This window comes from Microcaecilia unicolor, chromosome 12 (genome assembly GCF_901765095.1).
Source record: "Microcaecilia unicolor chromosome 12, aMicUni1.1, whole genome shotgun sequence".
Taxonomy (NCBI): Eukaryota; Metazoa; Chordata; class Amphibia; order Gymnophiona; family Siphonopidae; genus Microcaecilia; species Microcaecilia unicolor.
The window spans coordinates 23588266-23608537 of NC_044042.1; the positions used below are offsets into that span (position 1 = coordinate 23588266).

The 20272-nt window shown below is 43.9% G+C and overlaps 1 protein-coding gene across 1 annotated transcript in view; it reads right to left on the reverse strand.

The window, feature by feature from the left end:
• LOC115481467 (neuron navigator 1-like) overlaps window positions 1–20272 on the reverse strand; it is a 161035-nt gene that overhangs the window by 14120 nt on the left and 126643 nt on the right. The window contains exons 15-24 of the mRNA XM_030220610.1: window positions 19765–19927; window positions 16253–16436; window positions 12451–12542; window positions 11656–11751; window positions 11279–11444; window positions 9370–9605; window positions 7893–8047; window positions 4803–4874; window positions 2506–2702; window positions 1188–1306 (exon numbers count right to left, since the gene is read on the reverse strand). Coding sequence (XP_030076470.1) covers window positions 1188–1306; window positions 2506–2702; window positions 4803–4874; window positions 7893–8047; window positions 9370–9605; window positions 11279–11444; window positions 11656–11751; window positions 12451–12542; window positions 16253–16436; window positions 19765–19927 — 1480 coding nt within the window. The remainder of the gene's footprint in view (window positions 1–1187; window positions 1307–2505; window positions 2703–4802; window positions 4875–7892; window positions 8048–9369; window positions 9606–11278; window positions 11445–11655; window positions 11752–12450; window positions 12543–16252; window positions 16437–19764; window positions 19928–20272) is intronic.

The following is a 20272-nucleotide window of genomic DNA, read 5'->3' on the forward strand; positions in this document are numbered from 1 at the left end:
TATAAAAACAGACTGCATACATGTGCACATGGAGATGGTGGAATGCCGCTCTTTACCCGTGGAGATGCTCACCATGCAGAGATTTCAAAGGGGGCGCGCCACGCTGGTTTGGATGGGCCTTAGGCGGACAAAAATCTACACACATATTTCCTGTTTTACAAAGGGAATGCATGTTCTCGGAAAAACATTTTCCTGTTGAGTTTTACACCAGCTCCGAGGCACGCTCAGGATTTTATAACAGTTGGTAGAACTAGATGGCATGAAAAGGGACCGGCTCAGGAATAATGTCAGGAAGTATTTTTTCACTGAGAGGGTGGTAAGTACCTGGAATGCCCACCCATGGGAGGTGGTAGAGATAAAAACAGTAATGGAATTCAAAAATGCATGGAACAAACACAAAGGAATCCTGTTTAGAAGGATCAGATCCGGAGAAGCTTAGTGGAGACTAAGTAGGAAAATCAGTGCTGGGCAGACTTCTACGGTCTGTGCCCTGATCGAGGCTGAATAGATTTGGATGGGCTGGAGTGCAGCTTTTCAGGGGTTCTGAAACACCTTCAGAAATTTTAGAACAAGGCCAATGCCGGGCAGACTTCTATGGTCTATGCTCTAAAAATGGCAAAGATAAATCAAGAAGTAAATTTGAGGGGCATCAAAGACAGGGATCTGAAGACCTCCAGATATAACTCTGTAGACTCAAGCCACCTGTAAAGCTCAACTGGGCATCAGCTGACCAACTGGACCAGGAGCAAATCGCTCAGAACCAGAGTCTGTCCATCCACCTGCTGGAAATAGAAAATACTGAGAAGCTGGACTGGATACCAATAGACGTATGTCTCAGCTCAGTTTTCAGTTCTCTATCTCCACCTGCTGGTTGATGGACACAGTCTCACAGGTTCTGGAATAATTGGAAGCTACGTAATGGATTTTCGGTTTGCTGTGCTAAATAAACTCAATTGCTAGGCCACAGTGTGCAAAGTGTAAAATAAATCTGTTGTTGGTACTTCTTTGTTAATAAGTACAATCTAATAATTAACAAAGATGGAAAAATACTAAAAGTAAGTTGGGTAGAAAAATCAACATAAATACAGATAGAGAAGATCTACAGAAACAGAAGTAACAGTAGATAAGATTGACAGAGTTCAGCTAGAGGCAGTGGTATTTCTAAAGCCCTGAGAACCAGTAGGTACCTTCAGTCCATCTTTTGCCCCTTCCTGCAGGTATGGGATGATTGAATTGTTCCACAGATCAATGAACCAGACTCGGAAATCCTCAATTCCAACAGGACAGGACAGGAAAAAGCAAGGGCCTAGGAAGGGAAGCAGATTAAACATAATAAAAGGCAGCTACCGAGAAGAGTTGTGCAAAAAAACTATCAGTGAGAGACACTTCCTCTTCCTCTATGTAAATGTGTCATATTGATCCTTTGCCATTTATGTTAACTAACAAGCTGGTAACATGCAGATAAGGCCCTCTAGCTAGAAGTAAATAAAACACAAGTTTGTACATTTTAGTTTTCATTGGAGTTTGTTTTTGAAATGCAAAGCGTTTTTTCAATGTACATTTTTAATAAGATAAATTTCATCTTAAACTCTTATGTAGCCACATAAGGAAAACTGACATAAACCTCCACCATTAGGCAGCAAGGAAGCTAAAGTAGATCTGAGAAAAGACAAGGCCTTTGCAGTGGAATCACAGAACTTTTCCTTTTAGGTGGGGGGCATCTCTCCCCTCTTACTCTTTAAAAAGCAAGACAAAACAGAGGAGCTGGGTTGGGTGGTAGGAGGGTGAATTGGGGGGGGGGGGGAAGAAGGGGGAATTGGGGAGGTTGGGTGATAGGAGGGGGAATTGGTGGGGGGGGGGGGGGGGGGGTCAGGGGATCATTTTAGGAACAGTGAGGACCTTGGGGTGGGGAGGCTATAAGAGTCCAAGCCTCCCGCCTTCGTGCTGGAGGGTGCTGTTGTATTAAAAACACAACTTTGACTTTGCTAATTGTCAAGGAAACTGTACGTCTTTGTGTATGAGTCTATTAGATGACAATTTATTGAAATGTATGCCTTGCTCAGTTGTAGCTGCATTGTTTCTGTTCTTCCTTGCCTTTTGTATGGGTTCAATTCAATAAAATATACATTTACGATAAAAAGCAAGACAGTCCGTCAACAGTGTTTACTCTCCTTTAGGAAATCATGTGCTTTACTGGGTACTGAAATATGATCCACCCCTTCTGGTTTCCCTCACCCAGCATGCTCCATTTTAGTTTTCAGAACATACTACCTTAAGTGGTGCTTTACTCCTAGCGTATGCTAGAACTTGCAGTTCTTGGAGCTGCAAGTCCAGACCCACACTGGGGTGAAACCAGGACTGGATCCATCCAGTTTACAAAAATAAAGCCAGAATTCCTTCACTGCACATTGAGAAACCAGGGTACTGGTTGTTTAGGATGGAGCAAACGTGGCTCATGCTGTCCTTGTAGGTAGGAAGAAGAAGTAAATTTGTCAAATTACATACCAATGAGGAAGTCGGAGGTGCTGTGCTTCTCCAGGAAGGTGTGCAGGTGGTACCAGAGCTTGGGCACCCAGTCCAGGACACGGAGAAGTTCTTCCTTGTTGGCATTGATGTCACTGTCGGACTCAAGTAGCTTCCGGCGCAAGTAACGGACCAGGAAACCATTGGCGGGCTCCACGTTGTTGGAGAAGGTGAGCATTCTGTAGAACAGGTACTGGATCAGTATACAAGGTCTGCAGGAGACTAGAACTCTCCTCTCAACATGGTTCTGGTTTCCCATTTACACGGCACTGCACACTGTCTTCCTGTTTATTGCATTCTGGGTAACAAGTACCCAACATGTATTGGGAGAGAGTAAGAAAAACCAAGCCCAGACCTAAATTCCCTGAGTGTAGCTTTACTTGGGTAAGGGGCAAAAGTAATGGAATTTACCTGCATAGTTTCTAATACAAAGGCCCCAGATGTTCTTATCCTTGCTGAGGTCTAATTTGACTTTAAAGTGACATATAATGTAGGCGTTTATAGGATCCCGCATGCAGGAAAAATCAGTAATTTCTATCTTTGTAATCTTTCATAAATATTTTACTGCTATTGTTTTCATATTGTTGCTCCACTAAGATTATGATAATTGCATAAAAAAAGAGAGAAAAACCCAAGTGCATTCAATCATGGATGTCAATTGATTAAATAAAAATTCTTAGCCATCTCTGGCCCTGCATCTGCATTGGTACTTCCACATCACAAATCCTTGGGTCACTGGTTAAAAAACAAGCGACGCTAATCCATTTCTTCAGTATCAAAATAGTTAAGTTGTCTTACTGTCCTTATCAAAAGAATCCTTGCTGTTACCATTAGTAAGAACCCCCCCCCCCCACACACACACACTGCCTACAGAAGCAACGTGAGTGGATAGAAATGTATAGCAGATACAAGCCTGGATATAAAAGCGCAAGGCTTACAACCTAAAAGGTCTCATTGTGACATAAATCATGGATTGTTACTCAGCCAGTAACAGGCAGGACTGGCTTAACGTTTTACGACTCAGAATGCCACACAAGGTGGATCCTCCAATGGGACAGGTCCTCAACAATGAGATTGCTCCACTGAATCCAGCACAGAGCGACAGGCTACAATCAGAAGAATCCTCAAGCAAAATGAAGACAGAATGACTGGATGTGACTTAAAAGGCTGACATCACAGACTTTCTTTTTACGATTTACAGCTCAGCCTCTAGGAGTGAAATGGGCAGCTAGACTGTTCCAAAACAGACAGAAAGAAAACTTTTTCAGTCAATTATTCAAAGGCACTTATCCACATCACAGCATCTGCAATCCATGTAAGTGCAGCGAACTGGGAACCTTTGAGGCAGCAAAGGGATACTGCTTCTAAATATCCTTCCAGACGGTCTCTCAGCGCAATGCAGAGAATGCAGGGGTGGAAAATGGGCTGAGCCAAGACGGACCCCGAATTTATCTGGATAGTGGTAATAGTCAGTCTGCCATGCAGATAACTTATCCGCATAACTTAGGACAGATAGCAGGCTGAATATCCGGATACGTTCTGGCACTCACCACCTTATCTGGACATTCAACGCCAGCTACGATCTGCATAGTGCTGCTGAATACCCAGATATTTCTTGACCACTGCAGCTGGCATTTGAAAAACAAAACAAAACCAACAACTCTGACTTCAATGACTGAACGTTGACCTGTTTATTTTTTTTTTTGATTCACTGTAAGTGTGAATTTGACCAGCTTTTCCCCACTGTAAAATACTGTTGGGATAGAATAAAGCCCATACGAATGTGACATAGTGACTTTTGTAGGTACTGTTATAATACGTCAAATCATGTATTGCACACTTGATGTCATGAAGACATGTGTCTTTTGTCTTCTAACTTCGTCCTGTGCTCTTTTCTTTCAGTTTTACTGGCGTTCATTTTGCTTTTTTTATCGATTGTTGTAAACTACTCTGACCCTCATGTGGAAATTCCAGCATATCAATACTTTAATACCATAAACGAACATAAACAAGTTAATACAACATATTGAATAATGTGATGCACCTTAAATATAAGTACTCCATAGGGACTCTAACCTCAAACCCAGGACAGCTAGAATAGCCTAAGTGATGTGGCCTTACTGAATGACTGGGTCACAGCAACACGGTGTGACGGCAGATAACTGAGGAGACCAGATGGATCTTGTACAGTCCCCTATTTCCTGTTATAATACCACAGGCCTCAATTCACCTTGGGCTTTTCCCTCACTTCAAAATTAAGGTCGCTGCTGTCCACATACCTGAAGCTCTGGTGAAGGCCATGATTGGGGGTCATCTTCACAGGCTGATTTGTTGTCCCGATGATGTAGGGGCTGTATGAAGAGAGAACTAATTTAAAGACAGCACACGGTCCCCTGCCAGCCTCCTCTGACTGCTCCATGTCTGGCGCTTTGATTTCTAAATGCAGTGTAAGGAACTGTTTGTGCCCTCTATCATACAACTTGAGCAGGCTGGATTAACATGAAACATATGTAATAGTAAGGGAAAATATACAGTATATGGTTGTATGTATTTTTCCCCTTGCTGTTCCTAACAGTGCATCAGTGTTTGTATCTAGTTGGTGGTGGGTTTTTTCCCTGTGCGCTTCCTGCACTTGTTCTAGTGCACGAAGTACTCAGACCTTCTGCCACTACATCCTGCCAGAAGATTAGAGCAGTTTCTGGTAGTGAACCTAAAAGCAGGGAATGAGCTAGACCTTCTCAGGGGGTGTTGCTATTGGCAGTAGTATACTTCCCTCAAAGAAGATTTAAATTCTGACTTTGCCACCAAAATCTGTCCTTAGAACCTCTCCCGACACTGACCATGCCTGTCAAAGTGGAGCCCCATTTCTGCCAAAGCCTGCCGCTGGTGCCCGATGAGAGAGAATCAGCCAGTCTATAGCCCAACCGGGTAGACACTTGTGGCACTTTTAAAGAGCAAAGATTCCGAGGCTGGGTCAAGTGACAGATATGAAGAGGTTGCTGGCTTGCTATAGTGAGGAGAAGGTGTGTGGATCCTTCTCACCCTGTTTTTAGTCTCAAGGGGAAGAAGTCAGGAAAGTCTGATGACACTTAGCCCTACCACCCAGGCAGCCCACACACCACTTCTATGGAACATTACATCAGTGGCAGAGTGGAGGAAAAGTAAGAAAAAGAATTAAAGAAAGGGGGGGGGGGAACATATTTAACTGGACCAGGCTACAGCAGGAAAGGCATTTGTTTAATGTGTGTGACCATCAACGTCTTTAAATGTAACATCTCACTCAATTGTGCTACCAACTATCCGAATACCATCAACCTTAACTGTTAAGAAGTGTGAACAGGAGGAATAGATATCCAAGTATATGTAAGCTGGTGTTTGATATGACTTTTTTTACTGTTCCTGTGATTCATCAGTTGAGAGTACAGTAAAACTCCAGTTTTAAGTTACTTTATGCTGTGGTCTGGATTCTTTTTTAGGCGGATAGTCTGATGCCTGGTCCTCCAGCCTCACAGAGCCACATCCCGACGTGGCTTAGGAAAAGGCTTTGTTTCAACTTCTGAAGACTGGGACAGCCTGGCTATGCAGTAGTAAATGCAAGCAAGCCTGATAGGATCTGTTTGTTTGAAAGCAAATGCAACTGGTTAAAGGAAGGACAGCTCTACCTCTCAGACTTGATTTTTAATTAACTGTTAGGAATGTTCTGCTCTGCTAAGCCCTATGTCAAGCATTAAGCTGAGTGCTGGCAGCTCTTGATTGGACTCTTAATTGTATATAAAGGATACCATTGGTGCATTTATGCCTTGTCCAAGAGCTTACTCAGGAGGATCACTCTGTAACACGTTGTCCATTGTACTATCATATGTTTGTGGGGGAGGGGTGTTGGCCACATGGCACTGAAATCTAGACACATCCCAGCACCCTAGAAAGGTGGCATATCAAATCCCATTACCCTCTATTCCTTTTTATCCTTAGCAGCGACATAACATATACTGTACAGGGAAAAGAGTCAGCAGGGCACAGAATGGAACAGATGGATGACGCTACTGCTGCTTAGAGACACATGGCTGCAGATCGTACATTTCTTTGCCCTACATGGTTACCTGACCAGTACTTGACTATTGGTTTTGCCTTACAATAGCTTCCTTCAGTGATGCGTAGACGGAGAAGTCTTAATGAACTCAAGAGTGAGAACAAACTCGCCGGGTTTTCAAAATATTTTTCCACAGCGCCTCCATACAGGTGCAAAAAAAAGGGCCTGAAAAGCACAGATTCTATTAAGGAAAGTAACTGCCTACACTCCTTTAGGACACCTGTGTAACTGGGTATATACAAGTGCAGGCTGTTATGTGTGAGTACTTATGCCAGTCGTAGAGCTGGTGTGTGCACGCCAAATGTCGGTGACACGTGGATTAATGTGCACCCGCCTACACTCTGCAGTCTGCGTACCTGTCAAATACACGTTATGTAAGATATGTGCATATTTACAGAACAGTGCACATATATAGATATACACACATTTATATGTGTATCTGCTCACATATGCAAATATATGTTTGCATTCTGGACATTTATGATTATGTTTATGAGATTCTTGATGCCCGTCTTTCTGTAGTAGAAAGTTCCATGGGAATGGGGATTGTGGGACCCACAGGATTCCCGCAGGTATGGAAGATGTTTCATGGGATTCTTGTGGGAATGGAAGAAGTTCCACAGGATTCCCATGGGGATGGAAGAAGTTGCCATGGGATTCCCACAGCAGTGTTGTCAAAATCTATGGTGACTCCAGAATGAGGCTTGGAACGTACAGAGAGAGGAAGTTGAAGCACCAGAACGAGGCTTGGAATGCCCAGAAAGGCAGCTGGAACACCAGACTGAAGCGTGGAACACTCATTGGTTGAATAGTGAATGCCATCCAAAAAAACACCACAGGAGGCTATTGGGGTTGAGAGGAAACAGAGGGCTGCGAGCAAGTAAATAATAGCCTCAATTCCTGCAGGTATGGGTGGGGATGGAATTATCTTAGTGGGTATGAGGTATGAGGTTTATGGGTTAGATTCCATTGGGGATGGGTGAAATTTCTGTCCCTGTGCAACTCTCTATTCTGTAGTACAACCAGAAATACGCACGTGCCCTGTGTACTAGAGTGTAAAAAAGGGAAATCCTTTAGCATTAATATGTATAGAGAAGAATGGGTGAGGTTGATGTTTAAGTTGAGCTAAAAATGCTACAGGAAAAGTATTTGGCTCCTTTTGCCTCTAGAAAATAATCTAATTACCGTTATTAGAATGATCTCAGTCCTAGTAACTATAGCAACCCCACCAGTGCAGCCCTGGCTGTACCTTGCTTTTGGCCCACATTGTACACCTTACCATTTATGGTACTTGCAGGTCAGTGCCCCGTTCACCAGCTCGCTGATTGATCCCGGCTCCCTCAGATCATCCAGAAGGATGACCAGGGGTACGTCTCCAATCCCCGTCTCCCGGTCAATCTGATTGGCCAGATTTGAGAGATACAGCTGCAAGTCCTGGGAGAAAAGCAAAAGACACTTTTACAGACAAAAGTGGTGAACGTGCTCCCCTAACATGCAAAATGAGGCTCCGATACTGCAACAAGCCTCCACTTGGAAACAATCGCTAGCCACTGTCTTTCTCCTGGCTGTTAAATCAGGCAGATTCTTTCTTTTCAGGAGGGATGGGATGCTATGAGACGCGTTTTGCAATTAATTACAGCCTTCGACAGGAGACCACTCTCTGGAAGCCAACAGACATGTACTGCAGACCTTACTCAACTTCTGGTCATCTCCTTCCTTTGCTCTTTTGTATCAGTCCCACCTGTGCACAAATTCTTTCCCAGCACTGATTTCCATATCTCTGCTAGTAGGTTATTCCAGGCATCTATCACCTCTCAGTAAAGATATATTTCCTCTGTCAGCCTCCTCCCTTCTGCTTTATATCATGACCTCTTGTCCATGAGATTCTGTTTTACAGGAAATGCCTTTTGGTTAAATTTCTTAAATCTACAATTGTTTCTGTTATCTTTTCTTTTTCCTATTACAGAGTTCCTTAAGCCACTATTTTACAAATATTTTTTGAACATGAACTCATTTTATAATGTAAAGCATCCCCATGACACGGCCCGAGCTCGCTCTTCTCTGCCTCGCTCCATGCCATCTTTTAAGGTTGGTTGACTAGGCTGCAGCAGGCCCTGCCTCCCAATAAGCTGGGAAGAACCAATAGAGAGGGTAATACAGCATACATAGAAAGTATACAAACAAAAAAAGCAACACTGGGCCTTCAAGACTGGGACAACTGAAGTTCTTCACTGACAAGTGACCCAACATGGGCCGTGTTTCGGCGTTAGTCAACGCCTGCCTCAGGGGTCAAGGTATAGTTCTGTAATATGTAAGTTGTATAGGTTCGTTGCCCCAAGATGTATAATGATGATTATAAATCGCCGCACTTGCGAAGGCTGAGCTCTATGAAGAGCCTTCTCATTTGCACAAAAGCTTTGAGCCTGCCCATGGGCGGGAAAGTGTGGGCTATAAATGCCATAAATAAATAAATAAACTTACATATTACAGAACTATACCTTGACCCCTGAGGCAGGTGTTGACTAACGCTGAAACAAGGCCCGTGTTGGGTCACTTGTCAATAAAGAACTTCAGTTGTTCCAATAAGATGGCCAATGAAATCATTCTCCTATTTTTAAAAATGTTGTTACCACTGACCCACAGTTTGGAACCTCTGATGTAAGCCCCGATTCCTTAACCTGTTCCTACACTGACTCCATCCTCTTGGAACTAAAGCCCACCGTCATCGCTATTTCCCCAGTTGTTTTGATGCGTACCTTGCAGGACTGTTGGTGCATGTTGAATGTCATGAGAATACCATCTGTGACCTCACGCCCTGACCTTTCCACCAGGTACTCAGACAAGCGGTTGGTCAGGTAAGTTTTGCCAGTGCCACTGGGCCCAGAGAGGATAAGCCGCCGATGCTTGAGAAGAAGGCTGATGTAATGCTGAATCATGGGTTTGGGGATCAAAGTTTCAAAGACCAAACTGTCCACACACTTCTCCTTGAGACCTGTCAAAGGAAAAACAAGCTGACTCACTCCAGAAACTCCAGGCAACCTTTACAGTGACTATTCAAATGTGTACTGATGACACCCACTGTGTTAGTGCGAGTTACTCCTAGGTACTAGAGGACTCGTGGGACAAGAACAAGGACACAGAGCCTGCCCACTTCTGGGACTGGACTGCTCAGGGCAAAGCCGTCACAAGGGGCGAGTAGGCAGGATGACATTGTGCTGCCTTTTGAGTTAGTCTACACAAATCCAAAAGAGAAGAGGGTGTCTAAAGCAGGGGTGCAAGTACAGGTAGGCCTGGGCCCAGGAAGCTCTACTTTTGCAACCGGGCGCATCCTTCTTGTAGATAGTGGGAATTCCCAAGCCCTGCAGCTGAAGAATCCAGGGCCCATGCTGTGCCAGCTGTGTAGTGCCAGGACCACAAGCATACCCGGTTCTCACAGGAGCACTTGCTAATGCTGATATCACCAGAACAACTTAAGACTGTGCTTGCCCACCCATACTCAATGTGCTGGCAGTGCTAGCATCAGCTGCTCAAAGTACTGCCCAGTGGCGAAGCTACGGGTGGGCCTGGGAATTGTATGTGCAGGACATCAGAAACAGAACGAAGAAGCCCTGCGCGGGAAGGAAAAGGACCTCGGCTGGCGAGAATTGGGGTCCCTCGCCAGCAAAGGTAGGCGGCGACAACGAAAGCGGTGGGGGAGGGTCGACGGCGGGAGGGGGGATCGAGAGGTTCGTCGGCAGGGGGGGTTCAGGCCCAAATCCATGGGGGCCCAGGCCCCACATAGCTACGCCACTGGTGCCAACTCTGCCCCCCAGAATAGCCGGTTTCAGCTTGAGCGCTAACTGGGCATTTTCAGTGGACCTATCCAGTTAAGTGCCACTGAAAATGCCCAGTTAGCCCCTGACGGGCGATTTAAACAGGGATAATCCCAAAAATAATGTAGCAAAGCTGGCACTGAAAACGGCAAAGGGGGAAGTCCTTGACACAGCCTAGCAGGCGAAACATGCATGTCGGACAGTTTTGAGCCCCCAGTCTGACTATCTATAAAAAGTGTTTAAAGTATTACATTTCTATCAAAATGATTGTATAAAAGTCGATGAAGAATTTGGTACTAAATATATTACAAAAAAAAAAATAATAATTATTGGTAAATGAGCACTACTGAGGCAAAAAAATGAAACAAATGGAATAAAATGAAAAAGCAGGAAAATATGGTGGAGATAAGTGTATGAGAAACAACCATCTAGGACCGAGTAAGTCGGAAGGGGCGATTTAAACAGCCAGAAGCCTCTCCTGGATGTTAAAATCGTTTTGAATATTGGGCCCAACAAGATTAGTGAATACGCTATAGCTCCTAATGTTACTGCTTGATGTGATGTGATGATATGAGCACCCTTATTTTCTCAGCAATCACAGTGGGAGGTGACAGGCTGGAAAGCCGTTTGCACAGCACAGCAAGGGAGAGGCGGGTTCCACAATCAGTTTATAAGAAAAACCTTAAGATTTATAATTGGCCAAGATACAGCTTATTCACAGTTTGACTGCTGGTGGTGCAAGGCAAAAGTTTAATACAGAAGCAGTACTTCAAAAAGAATAACCAGGCCGCCCAGGATCTCCTCTTTCCTTCTCCCCTTTCACTTGTGCCTCCAAGGCTCTGCTGCTGCTAACCTTTAAGGATGACAGGTACGACACTGCTAGTCCGCAGGCTGCGGGCAGGAGGCAGCTCAGGCGGCTCCGTGTCCAGCACTCTCTTCACATGGCTCATGCTGTACCCATACAGAGAGTCACTGCTCAGTCCCAGTGTCGATGCAGGGTCCATCTTGGCAATGTAATCCTAGGAGGGGAAAAGTGGTTAGATTGCACTGTCTCTCTTTAGATGTCCCATCCCAATGCACAATGGTAAACAAACGGAATCCCAGCACTGTATTTATCTACAGTAAAAGAATTTGGGGGGGAGGGGGAGATAAGGTAGCAGCAGAGGGAAGGAAGCGGAAAAACAAAGCAGAAGGGCAGAGAGAGGTTTTTAAGTTAAGCTTTTCCTATACCTTGAAGACCTGAACCACATTTTCATCCACTGTCTTCCAGTCTGCTTTCAACCCGACTTTTGCATAGCCCAGGAAGAATTCCTGCTGTTTCAAGTCCTATAACACAAACCGACGAAGGTTACAAACAACAGTCTTGCCCCCATATAATAATCCTGAGGCCGCCATACGGTCTGTGCCAGAGCCGGTGGTTGGGAGGCGGGGCTGGTGGTTGGGAAGCGGGGATAGTGCTGGGCAGACTTATACGGTCTGTGCCAGAGCCAGTGGTGGGAGGCAGGACTGGTGGTTGGGAGGCGGGGATAGTGCTGGGCAGACTTAGACGGTCTGTGCCCTGAAGAGCACAGGTACAAATCAAAGTAGGGTATACACAAAAGTAGCACATATGAGTTATCTTGTTGGGCAGAATGGATGGACCGTGCAGGTCTTTTTCTGCCGTCATCTACTATGTTACTATCACTGGAACTGAACTGGATCTCTGTGTAGAAGTACCATGCAGCACCGAACCCCTTCAAATAATAATTCCCTGCTGCTCCAGCTTTTAAAATGTTCACATGTGTTCCTATCAGCCATGTGTTTTAACCCTTGGATAGTCTGGTTGGGAACATTTTAAAATAAATGGGGGTGCTAAATCATCTCAAATCACCCCTCTTTGCACACAATAAAGGTATTTGTTCAATACTGGGGGTGCTCAAGCAGAGCTGGCATTTATGGCTGCATGTTTGTGTCTGCATGCTGCTCTCAGTCTGTGGTTGGGCTTGTGTGTGTGTATCACAACACATTCCTGTGTGTGTCTCTCACCCCCTTCAGAATGTGCTGGAAAGGCAGACGCACAACCACTCGCAAGGTGATGTCCTCTTTCTGGGCACAGCTGGCATCCATAGGTGACAGGTCTGAAAATAGCAAAGAGAGTACAGGTCATGTGCTGGGAGAAAGGAAAACCATCTGTGCCACCATAAACAACCTGGTTAACGTCTGGGTTTACATTGTTGTACTTACTTTAGAAGCCCTAGACCCAATTTTACATGTGTAAATACTGGAATTTACTTGTGTATATGGAATAAACATTGAATACCTTATTTTAAAAACACATGATTTACATGTGTAAATCTGCTATACCGCAAAGGGGGTGTAGTTTGGGCAGGACTAGGGTGGAACCGAAAAACATACATATATTCCCCATTTCAGAAAGGGAATGCACGTGATTTATCATAGAGATCTATGTCGGGATTTACAGCTGCTCCCGGGTACATCTATGTTTATTTTTTTTTAAGTGCTCATTTTGGACAGCATTCTACAGGAGGGAGTAAGGGAAGTCACCCCCTTAATCCACCAAATTTTTACCCCAACCCCAACATCGATTATGCCGAATTATTGCAGAATCTGTACTTAATTAGAAGCATTCAGTCATGTAGGTTTCCAAATGTGGCGACACCAACACATGCATGCATATGTGTCGGCATCACCATATTCACGTCTAGGTTCTGAAATTCTAAAATACCAACTTACAAAGCTATGTGCCAACACTTAGGGGGGAAGTTATCAATGTGGGCTACTGTTAAAATGTGTTATTTTGCTCTTAACCCCCAGTTGTTAGTAACTAGATCTCATTACATAAAATGGAACCCGTGCTAAAATAGTACAAGTTAGTGGTAAAATAACCCATCTTAACAGTAGCCCACAATGATAACTTCCCCCCATTAGTGTGAAGAGTTTCAGTCTCTGGTAACCAGAGCTGATATTGTGATGTCATAATGCCTCATTCCACCAATGCCTAAGAGCCAACCTCATCAGTGATGTCACAATGGCTTGATTGCCCTATATTTGGCAGTGATTTCAATTTCTAGAGATTTCTTTTTTTCTTTAAGGGGGAAAGTAATCAACGTGTGCTACAGTTAAGACGTTATTTTACTTGTAACCCCAGTTATTAACTAGGTCTCATTGTATAAAATGGGACCTATGCTAAAATATCATGAATTAGTGGTAAAATAATACGTCAGCAGTAGCCCACATTGATAACTTCTCTCTTTAGTGTGAAGACTTTCAGTCTCTGGTAACCAGAGCTGATATTGTGATGTCATAATGCCTCATTCCACCAGTGCCTAAGAGCCAACCTCATCAGTGATGTCACAATGGCTTGATTGTGCTGTACTTGGCTCACTTTTATTACATACAGCAGTGATATCCGTTTCTAGAGACTTTTCTTTTTTCTTTAGTTAAGGGGGAGAAATTATCAACACAGGCTTCCGTTAATATGTGCTATTTTTCTGCTAACCCAAGTCATTAGTAACTAGGTTTCACTACATAAAACAGGACCTGTATTAAAATAGTACAAGTTATGTCATTTTACCACTGTCTTAACGGTAGCTCACAGTGATAGCTCCACCCCTTTGAAGTGTATGTTGCTGAGTTACCTCTGTTGATGTTTTAGATGTTGATACTTGTAAAATGAATGCTCTCACCACACAACTGGTGCATCCCCACAATGCGGGAAGCTTGTGTGACTATTGATTGGCTAATCCCTGATGTTCATATGACCCAGCTCTCCTCCAGCCTTTCCATCGGACCGCTGGCATCTCAGCTTGACCTCCAGACCACGTTAGTCTTCTACGCTGCTTGCTGCCGGTTGCTGGGCATCGAGGCCTACTTCGCGTTGGGAAGACTTTTTGGGTATAGCTGCATCTTGTGGGGGACTTGCTTCCTTTTGAGTCGCCACATGTTGCGGGGGTCTGTTGCCTTTAATTCAGGCAGATTGCGGTCCCTATTCCTCGGCAGTGTTATTGCCGACCTGCCGGCATTGACCGCCTCCAGCTGCTGTCGTCTGCCTCCGGTGACCTCTTCCACTATCCAGGTCACATACTGCTGCTTCTTCTGCACTTCGTCTGCGCTTCCAGGGTTTTATAACAGTTCCCAATTATGGATTGCCTTGCCGAGAGCTGTTCAAGCCACTCTGATCCATCTCAGCATCTAATTCCCACAGTCCATTTTAGACTTTCTTCCCCTTCCCTTTTACCTCTTACCCTGTTCCTTCCACCCTATCTAATGTAATTGTAATTGAATCATCCGTACATTGTAAGCCACTTTGAGTCTGCTTTATGTGGAAAAAAGTGGGGTATAAATGTTCATAAATAAATAAATGCACATGTATTCCTGCATATATTTTTAGAAAAGGCACTATGTCAGCAGATCCTTTTTTTTAAAGTAACATAGTAACATAGTAGATGACGGCAGAAAAAGACCTGCATGGTCCATCGAGTACTAGTGAAATTGCACATGTCCAGACCTGGATATCTCAATTCCTAATTCCATCTAAATTGGGGCAGTGTGTATAAATCACGCATCAAGCATGAACACACCTGATCTCATAAGGAAATATTTTCCCATCATTTTGGGTGCCACAGACTTGATCAAAAAGAACATCCAAGTGCACCCGGATAACTTTTCTATAAATTTTATAAACTCCAAAAAGAAGTTCTTTGGCACAATGCATGTACTATGGCGAGCATTAGTTGGAGAGACTGAAATCATACTCCACATACCCTGGCTTAGGAGTGAAGTTCATTACTGTCATGGTATGCGCAAAAATAACCAGCTGGAGATATTGCCTCTTTACACCGAGTAACCATCGTGTCCTATTTATTTATTTGTTGCATTTGTATCCCACATTTTCCCACCAATTACATTATGCCGTAATGGCGATCGCCATTTCCGGATAGAGAAATACAAGTGGTATTGCACTGAAGTTCCTAAATGATAAAGTGAATTATAGAATAAGTCAGACAATCAACTATAGAAAGTTCATTTCCGGTATGTGAAATAAAGTGGTAGTGCGTAACTTTCATTAGTAGAACGTAGGTTATCAGTCTAGTGTGGAGATTTCAGTTTTGTCTAGTTCATGTAGAGTCTAGTTGTCTAGTATTTAGGATGGATCATTATGGTATGCCTTTTTGAACAGGTTGGTTTTCAGTAGTTTTCGGAAGATTGCTAGGACGTGCATTGTTTTTATGGCCTTTGGTAGTGCGTTCCACAGTTGCGCGCTTATGTAGGAGAAGCTGGATGCATATGTGGATTTATATTTAAGTCCTTTGCAGCTGGGGTAGTGGAGATTCAAGAATGTGCATGCTGATCTTTTTGTGTTCCTAGTTGGCAAGTCTATGAGGTCTGACATATAGACCGGGGCTTCACCGTAAACGATTTTGTGGACCAGGGTGCAAACTCTGAATGCAATTCGTTCTTTTAGCGGGAGCCAGTGTAGTTATTGTGTGTGGGTAATAAAAATTAGTTACACACACATCTTGGTTAGTAAAGGGAGGGATGGATGGATTAATATCACCCCTCTGTACTGCTCTGCAGACAAATTTTGGTCTGCCTCAGTAGGGAAATTAACAGCAAGGCAGCTGGAGCAGTGACCACAAAAGAAGCTGTATGCATGGCTTCCAGATGTTGCAAACTAACCTTATGTAGAGTTGATTCAGTCTGGCTGGCATTATAATAGAATTCACACAATTTTAATAAAAGACAGCACTGTACTTCCACAAATTGCAGAGTGACTTGGTTTATGTCACGATGGGTGTGTCAAAGTTGGGGGGTGGGGTAATGGTACCTTTGTCCATGGCCTCCACTAAATTCAGGCTGAAAGGCTGCGTGTGCTCGAGTCCCACAGAGCGTCGTGGTGACAATGTTGCAGATGAAGCCCCTGGTGCTGCTGAAGCAGTGCCTGACTGGGGAGCAGATCCTGGAACCACCTTCAGGCGGTCATTCTCCGCTTTCAAGATCTCCACCTCCATCTGTGAAGAAAACACAGAATGCAAGGGGTTAATGCAGAGGTGCCCCAACTAAGGCCCCTGGACCGTGCTTTTTTGGCCCTCCATACTTTTTCTGTCCCAGAATCCAGCACTCACAAGTATGTTTTTTTTAAATTATTTTTAACCGTACTCTGTCCTGCCTGGAGATTCCAGGCATCATACTGTGAACAGCCCAACCTCATCTCACGGGTTCTTCCCCCTCTCTGTCTGTCCATACTGGGTGCTCCCACTGCTTGGATTCTCCTCTTTCTCCTCCTTCTCCCCCTTCCAGAGAATAAGGTTTGAGCAACAGAGCTAAGAATAGCCACTGTCTCCGGAACTCCTGAATTCACCCTACAGCCTTGAGTCTTGCATCCCCCTCGATTAATTTTCACGCCCCTAGAAACACCCCCATACTCCCAGACATTGTGATAGTTAAATTCAACCATCATGATCTGCCCAACACCACATCTCCAAGACCAATCTCATAAAAATATAGCATTTTACATGATCCGTTTGTATGCATAAGAAAGGAAATTTCAAATAGTCCAAATACCGGGCTACAAGATAACTGCCCACCCTCCCTGCAGGAAAAAGTACACTTTGACAATTCTTTGAGTTAATGACACTAGAAGATACCTAATCCAGCCCCATTCTTGGCAAGTGATAAAACCCACCTGTTATCAAATGATAACATTAAATTGTAATCAGTATTAAAATACAATACAATATGAATTCTTGTATACTTCAATTACCCATTAATTTGTGGGGTACAAAAAAAAAATTATAGACACTACCTGTACTTCAGGAAGCAGGTGAAAGCCTACATCTTCTCCCAAGTCTTAAACACATGTGGTGACTGACCAGCCACTCACTCCACAACACCTGGACTAATTTGCTGCACACCCTGTAACTCAGACCAGTTCCTTTTATCTTATTCAACTGCACATATAAACTGCCTTCAGTTTAGCCACTCATCTATTTATCCCAATTGATTTTATAGTACTCACCTTGTTCCCAAATATATATCTCAGCTACACTCCCCCCTCCCCCGGCTCTACAGTAAGATGTTTCATTGTATTGTACAAACAGCATTGGTATCATATCTATGTTATTTGAATGTTCTTCCATGCTGTTCATTATGGTATCATTTGTATTGTACTGACCAGGGCTTTTTTTGAGAGGGTACTTGGGGGTACTGAGTACCGGCACCTTTTCCACTGTCTGCTAAAATTGACCTATGGTCCCCAAGTTTTAATGAAAGAGCTCAGGCTCTACACGCCAATTCTGCCTTGTCATAGATTCTGTGACTGGTTGTAGGGGGCCTGGCTATTGTGGGGTGGGTCTCTCGGTGAAGGGTGGCCTGGCATTTGAGTACAGTCACCTTTTCGCTAGAAAAAACGCACTGGTACTGACATTTACCATATTTTTGTTATATGATTGTTCTACAATGCTGTTAATTAATTGTGTATATTTCCGATATTCTATCATGTTAGTCATATTACTAGGATTCAATTTGCCATCTCCGTTTATGTCATTGACTGTATCTATGCTTATATTTGGTTATTTTAGTGTTGTTATGCTCTTAACAACGCTGTACCTGCTGTGCATCTCTTTGGGTGAATCTCTTCATAAAGGTGGCTAATAAATCCCAATAAATAAGTACAATTAAGAGACTAGAACAAAACTAGTAATTACAAAGGAACATTTCAACAAGCAACAGAATGTTCTAGTCTGGCATCTCAAGGAAGAGGATTCCAACCAGTAGTGAACTGTTGAACCGTGTCCTTTTGGAAGTTTCACTTGCAATGCCCAGATACCCAAAGTTAGAACAGAACAAAAGATATGACTGAAGGGTTTGACTGCTTTGTTGTTTGGGATATTTGCGACATCCCAGCTGCTATGGACCACATTATCTGGAGCAGTGGTTCCCAAGTCCAGTCCTGGAGTACCCCCCTTGCCAGTCAGGTTTTCAGGATATCCACAATGAATATGCAGGAACTTGATTTGCATGCACTGCCTATAAATATGCAAATGTATTTCATGCATATTCTGAAAACCCAACCGGCAAGGGATACTCCAGGACTGGACTTGGGAAACACTGATCTAGAGTACATGTAGTCTGTGTACAGGTAAAGACACACCCCACACACAGATCTGTGACTAGAGGGGCAAATCTAAAGAAAAAATGAATGGCGCTTTTTTGCACATTTCCACGTCCCCTTTCATTCCTTTTGCGGTCTCTGAGAAGACCACAGCTCTCGCCCATGGAGCCGGCGTCACATGTACTTTCCATAGACCTGTGGCAGCTGCAAGACAGTTAATAAATTAATGACTCCAGGAGACCTGGCAGAGGAGACAAGTCACTGTACCACAGAGCAGCCACGTAACACTTGTACTGTCGGGATACTGTGACAGGTTTCCTACTATGTTGCAGCACAAGGCCACGTATCTCAGATACTTGATGTTATTCTACTGGAAAATCATTTCTCTCAAATAATCTGTGCAACTCCTGTACCTGCTACGAGGAAGAAGGGACACTGCACTGCAGTAACATAGGTACTCTGAAAGGACTGGTACCCTGCAGAAATATTCAGTGCTCCCAAATGCAATCCTCCCTCCATGTTTTAAATTAAGGCTGTGCCTTCCCATCCCAAGCGCTTTGGGTTAGTCTTGCTTGGACTTTGTTGAAATAAAAATAAAAAATTTTGGGAAGTTTTTTAGCCTATGATGATAGTAAGCACTCCTACGATTGATCGGCTCTGTTGCCAAGAAGGAGTCTGTTGAGGCTTTTCCTCCTTATTTTTAGAAAAATTGATAGAAATAGATAAAAACTGATAAAAATATTAATTCAGTAGTATTCATTGGAGGAGACTTATTTCTGAGTTGTTTATGATAGTAGCTATCCTCGGAGGCGCTCTAAAATTGATTTGTACAACAGACTTGTTAAGTCCCATGTTGTTTTATGACATTTTGGCCCTAATTATTGTGATAGTTACATCCAGGATAGTTGGGTTAAGGCAGTATCAGTTTGAAATACAAGTCCCATAAGGCATTGCAGGCAAGGAGCCAGAGGGTGAGATGAAGAACCCGGACTGGACTCCTAGCTGCAATCGGGGAAGACATGGATGTAAGCTGGCAGGATGTGTAGAGTGGCTGCCACTAGGGGGAAAGAGAGATAGGAAACCCTGTGTGCAGGAGCTCATCATGTCCCCACTCTCTGGGTCAGTGAAGAGATACCTGCACACCCCTGACATTCTGAGGAGCTTAGAAGTTCAACCACTACCCACCCCCTTCCCTTCAAAGCTCTGGGTCAGTCACGTATTAATACCTGCATGTTATGCATAGTTTCTCGCAGCTGGTCCAGCTGGTGAGCAGAGTTCAGGGCTTCCAGGCGGATGTCAGTCAGCTTCATCTCTTTCTCCCAAAGCTCGGAGCGTAATTCTGACACCACCTTCTTCTCTGGTTCCTCTCCATCATTAGCCTCAAAAATCCTAAAAAAAAAATTTTTTTTTAAATAAGTATGTAACTCCTGTTTCATAGTTCTGTTACTAACTTGGAAGGCAGCATGCCCAAAACCATCCTGGCATACTAGCTCTGTACAGACTCAGACAGGAGAGAGAGAGAGCTGCCTGATACCATGAATAAACACCTACCCAAGCTCTGACCAGGCCCAACTTTGCTCATCTTAGCTGCTGCGCTCTCCTGGGACCAGATCCAAGGAACGCAGGCGCTAGAGGCTGTTAGCACCATATTAGCGCCTGCGTTTGCTACTGCCCCGTGATCAGAGCACCTGAGCGCATGAAACAACTCGTTTGTGGGCTCTGAATGCAACTAGC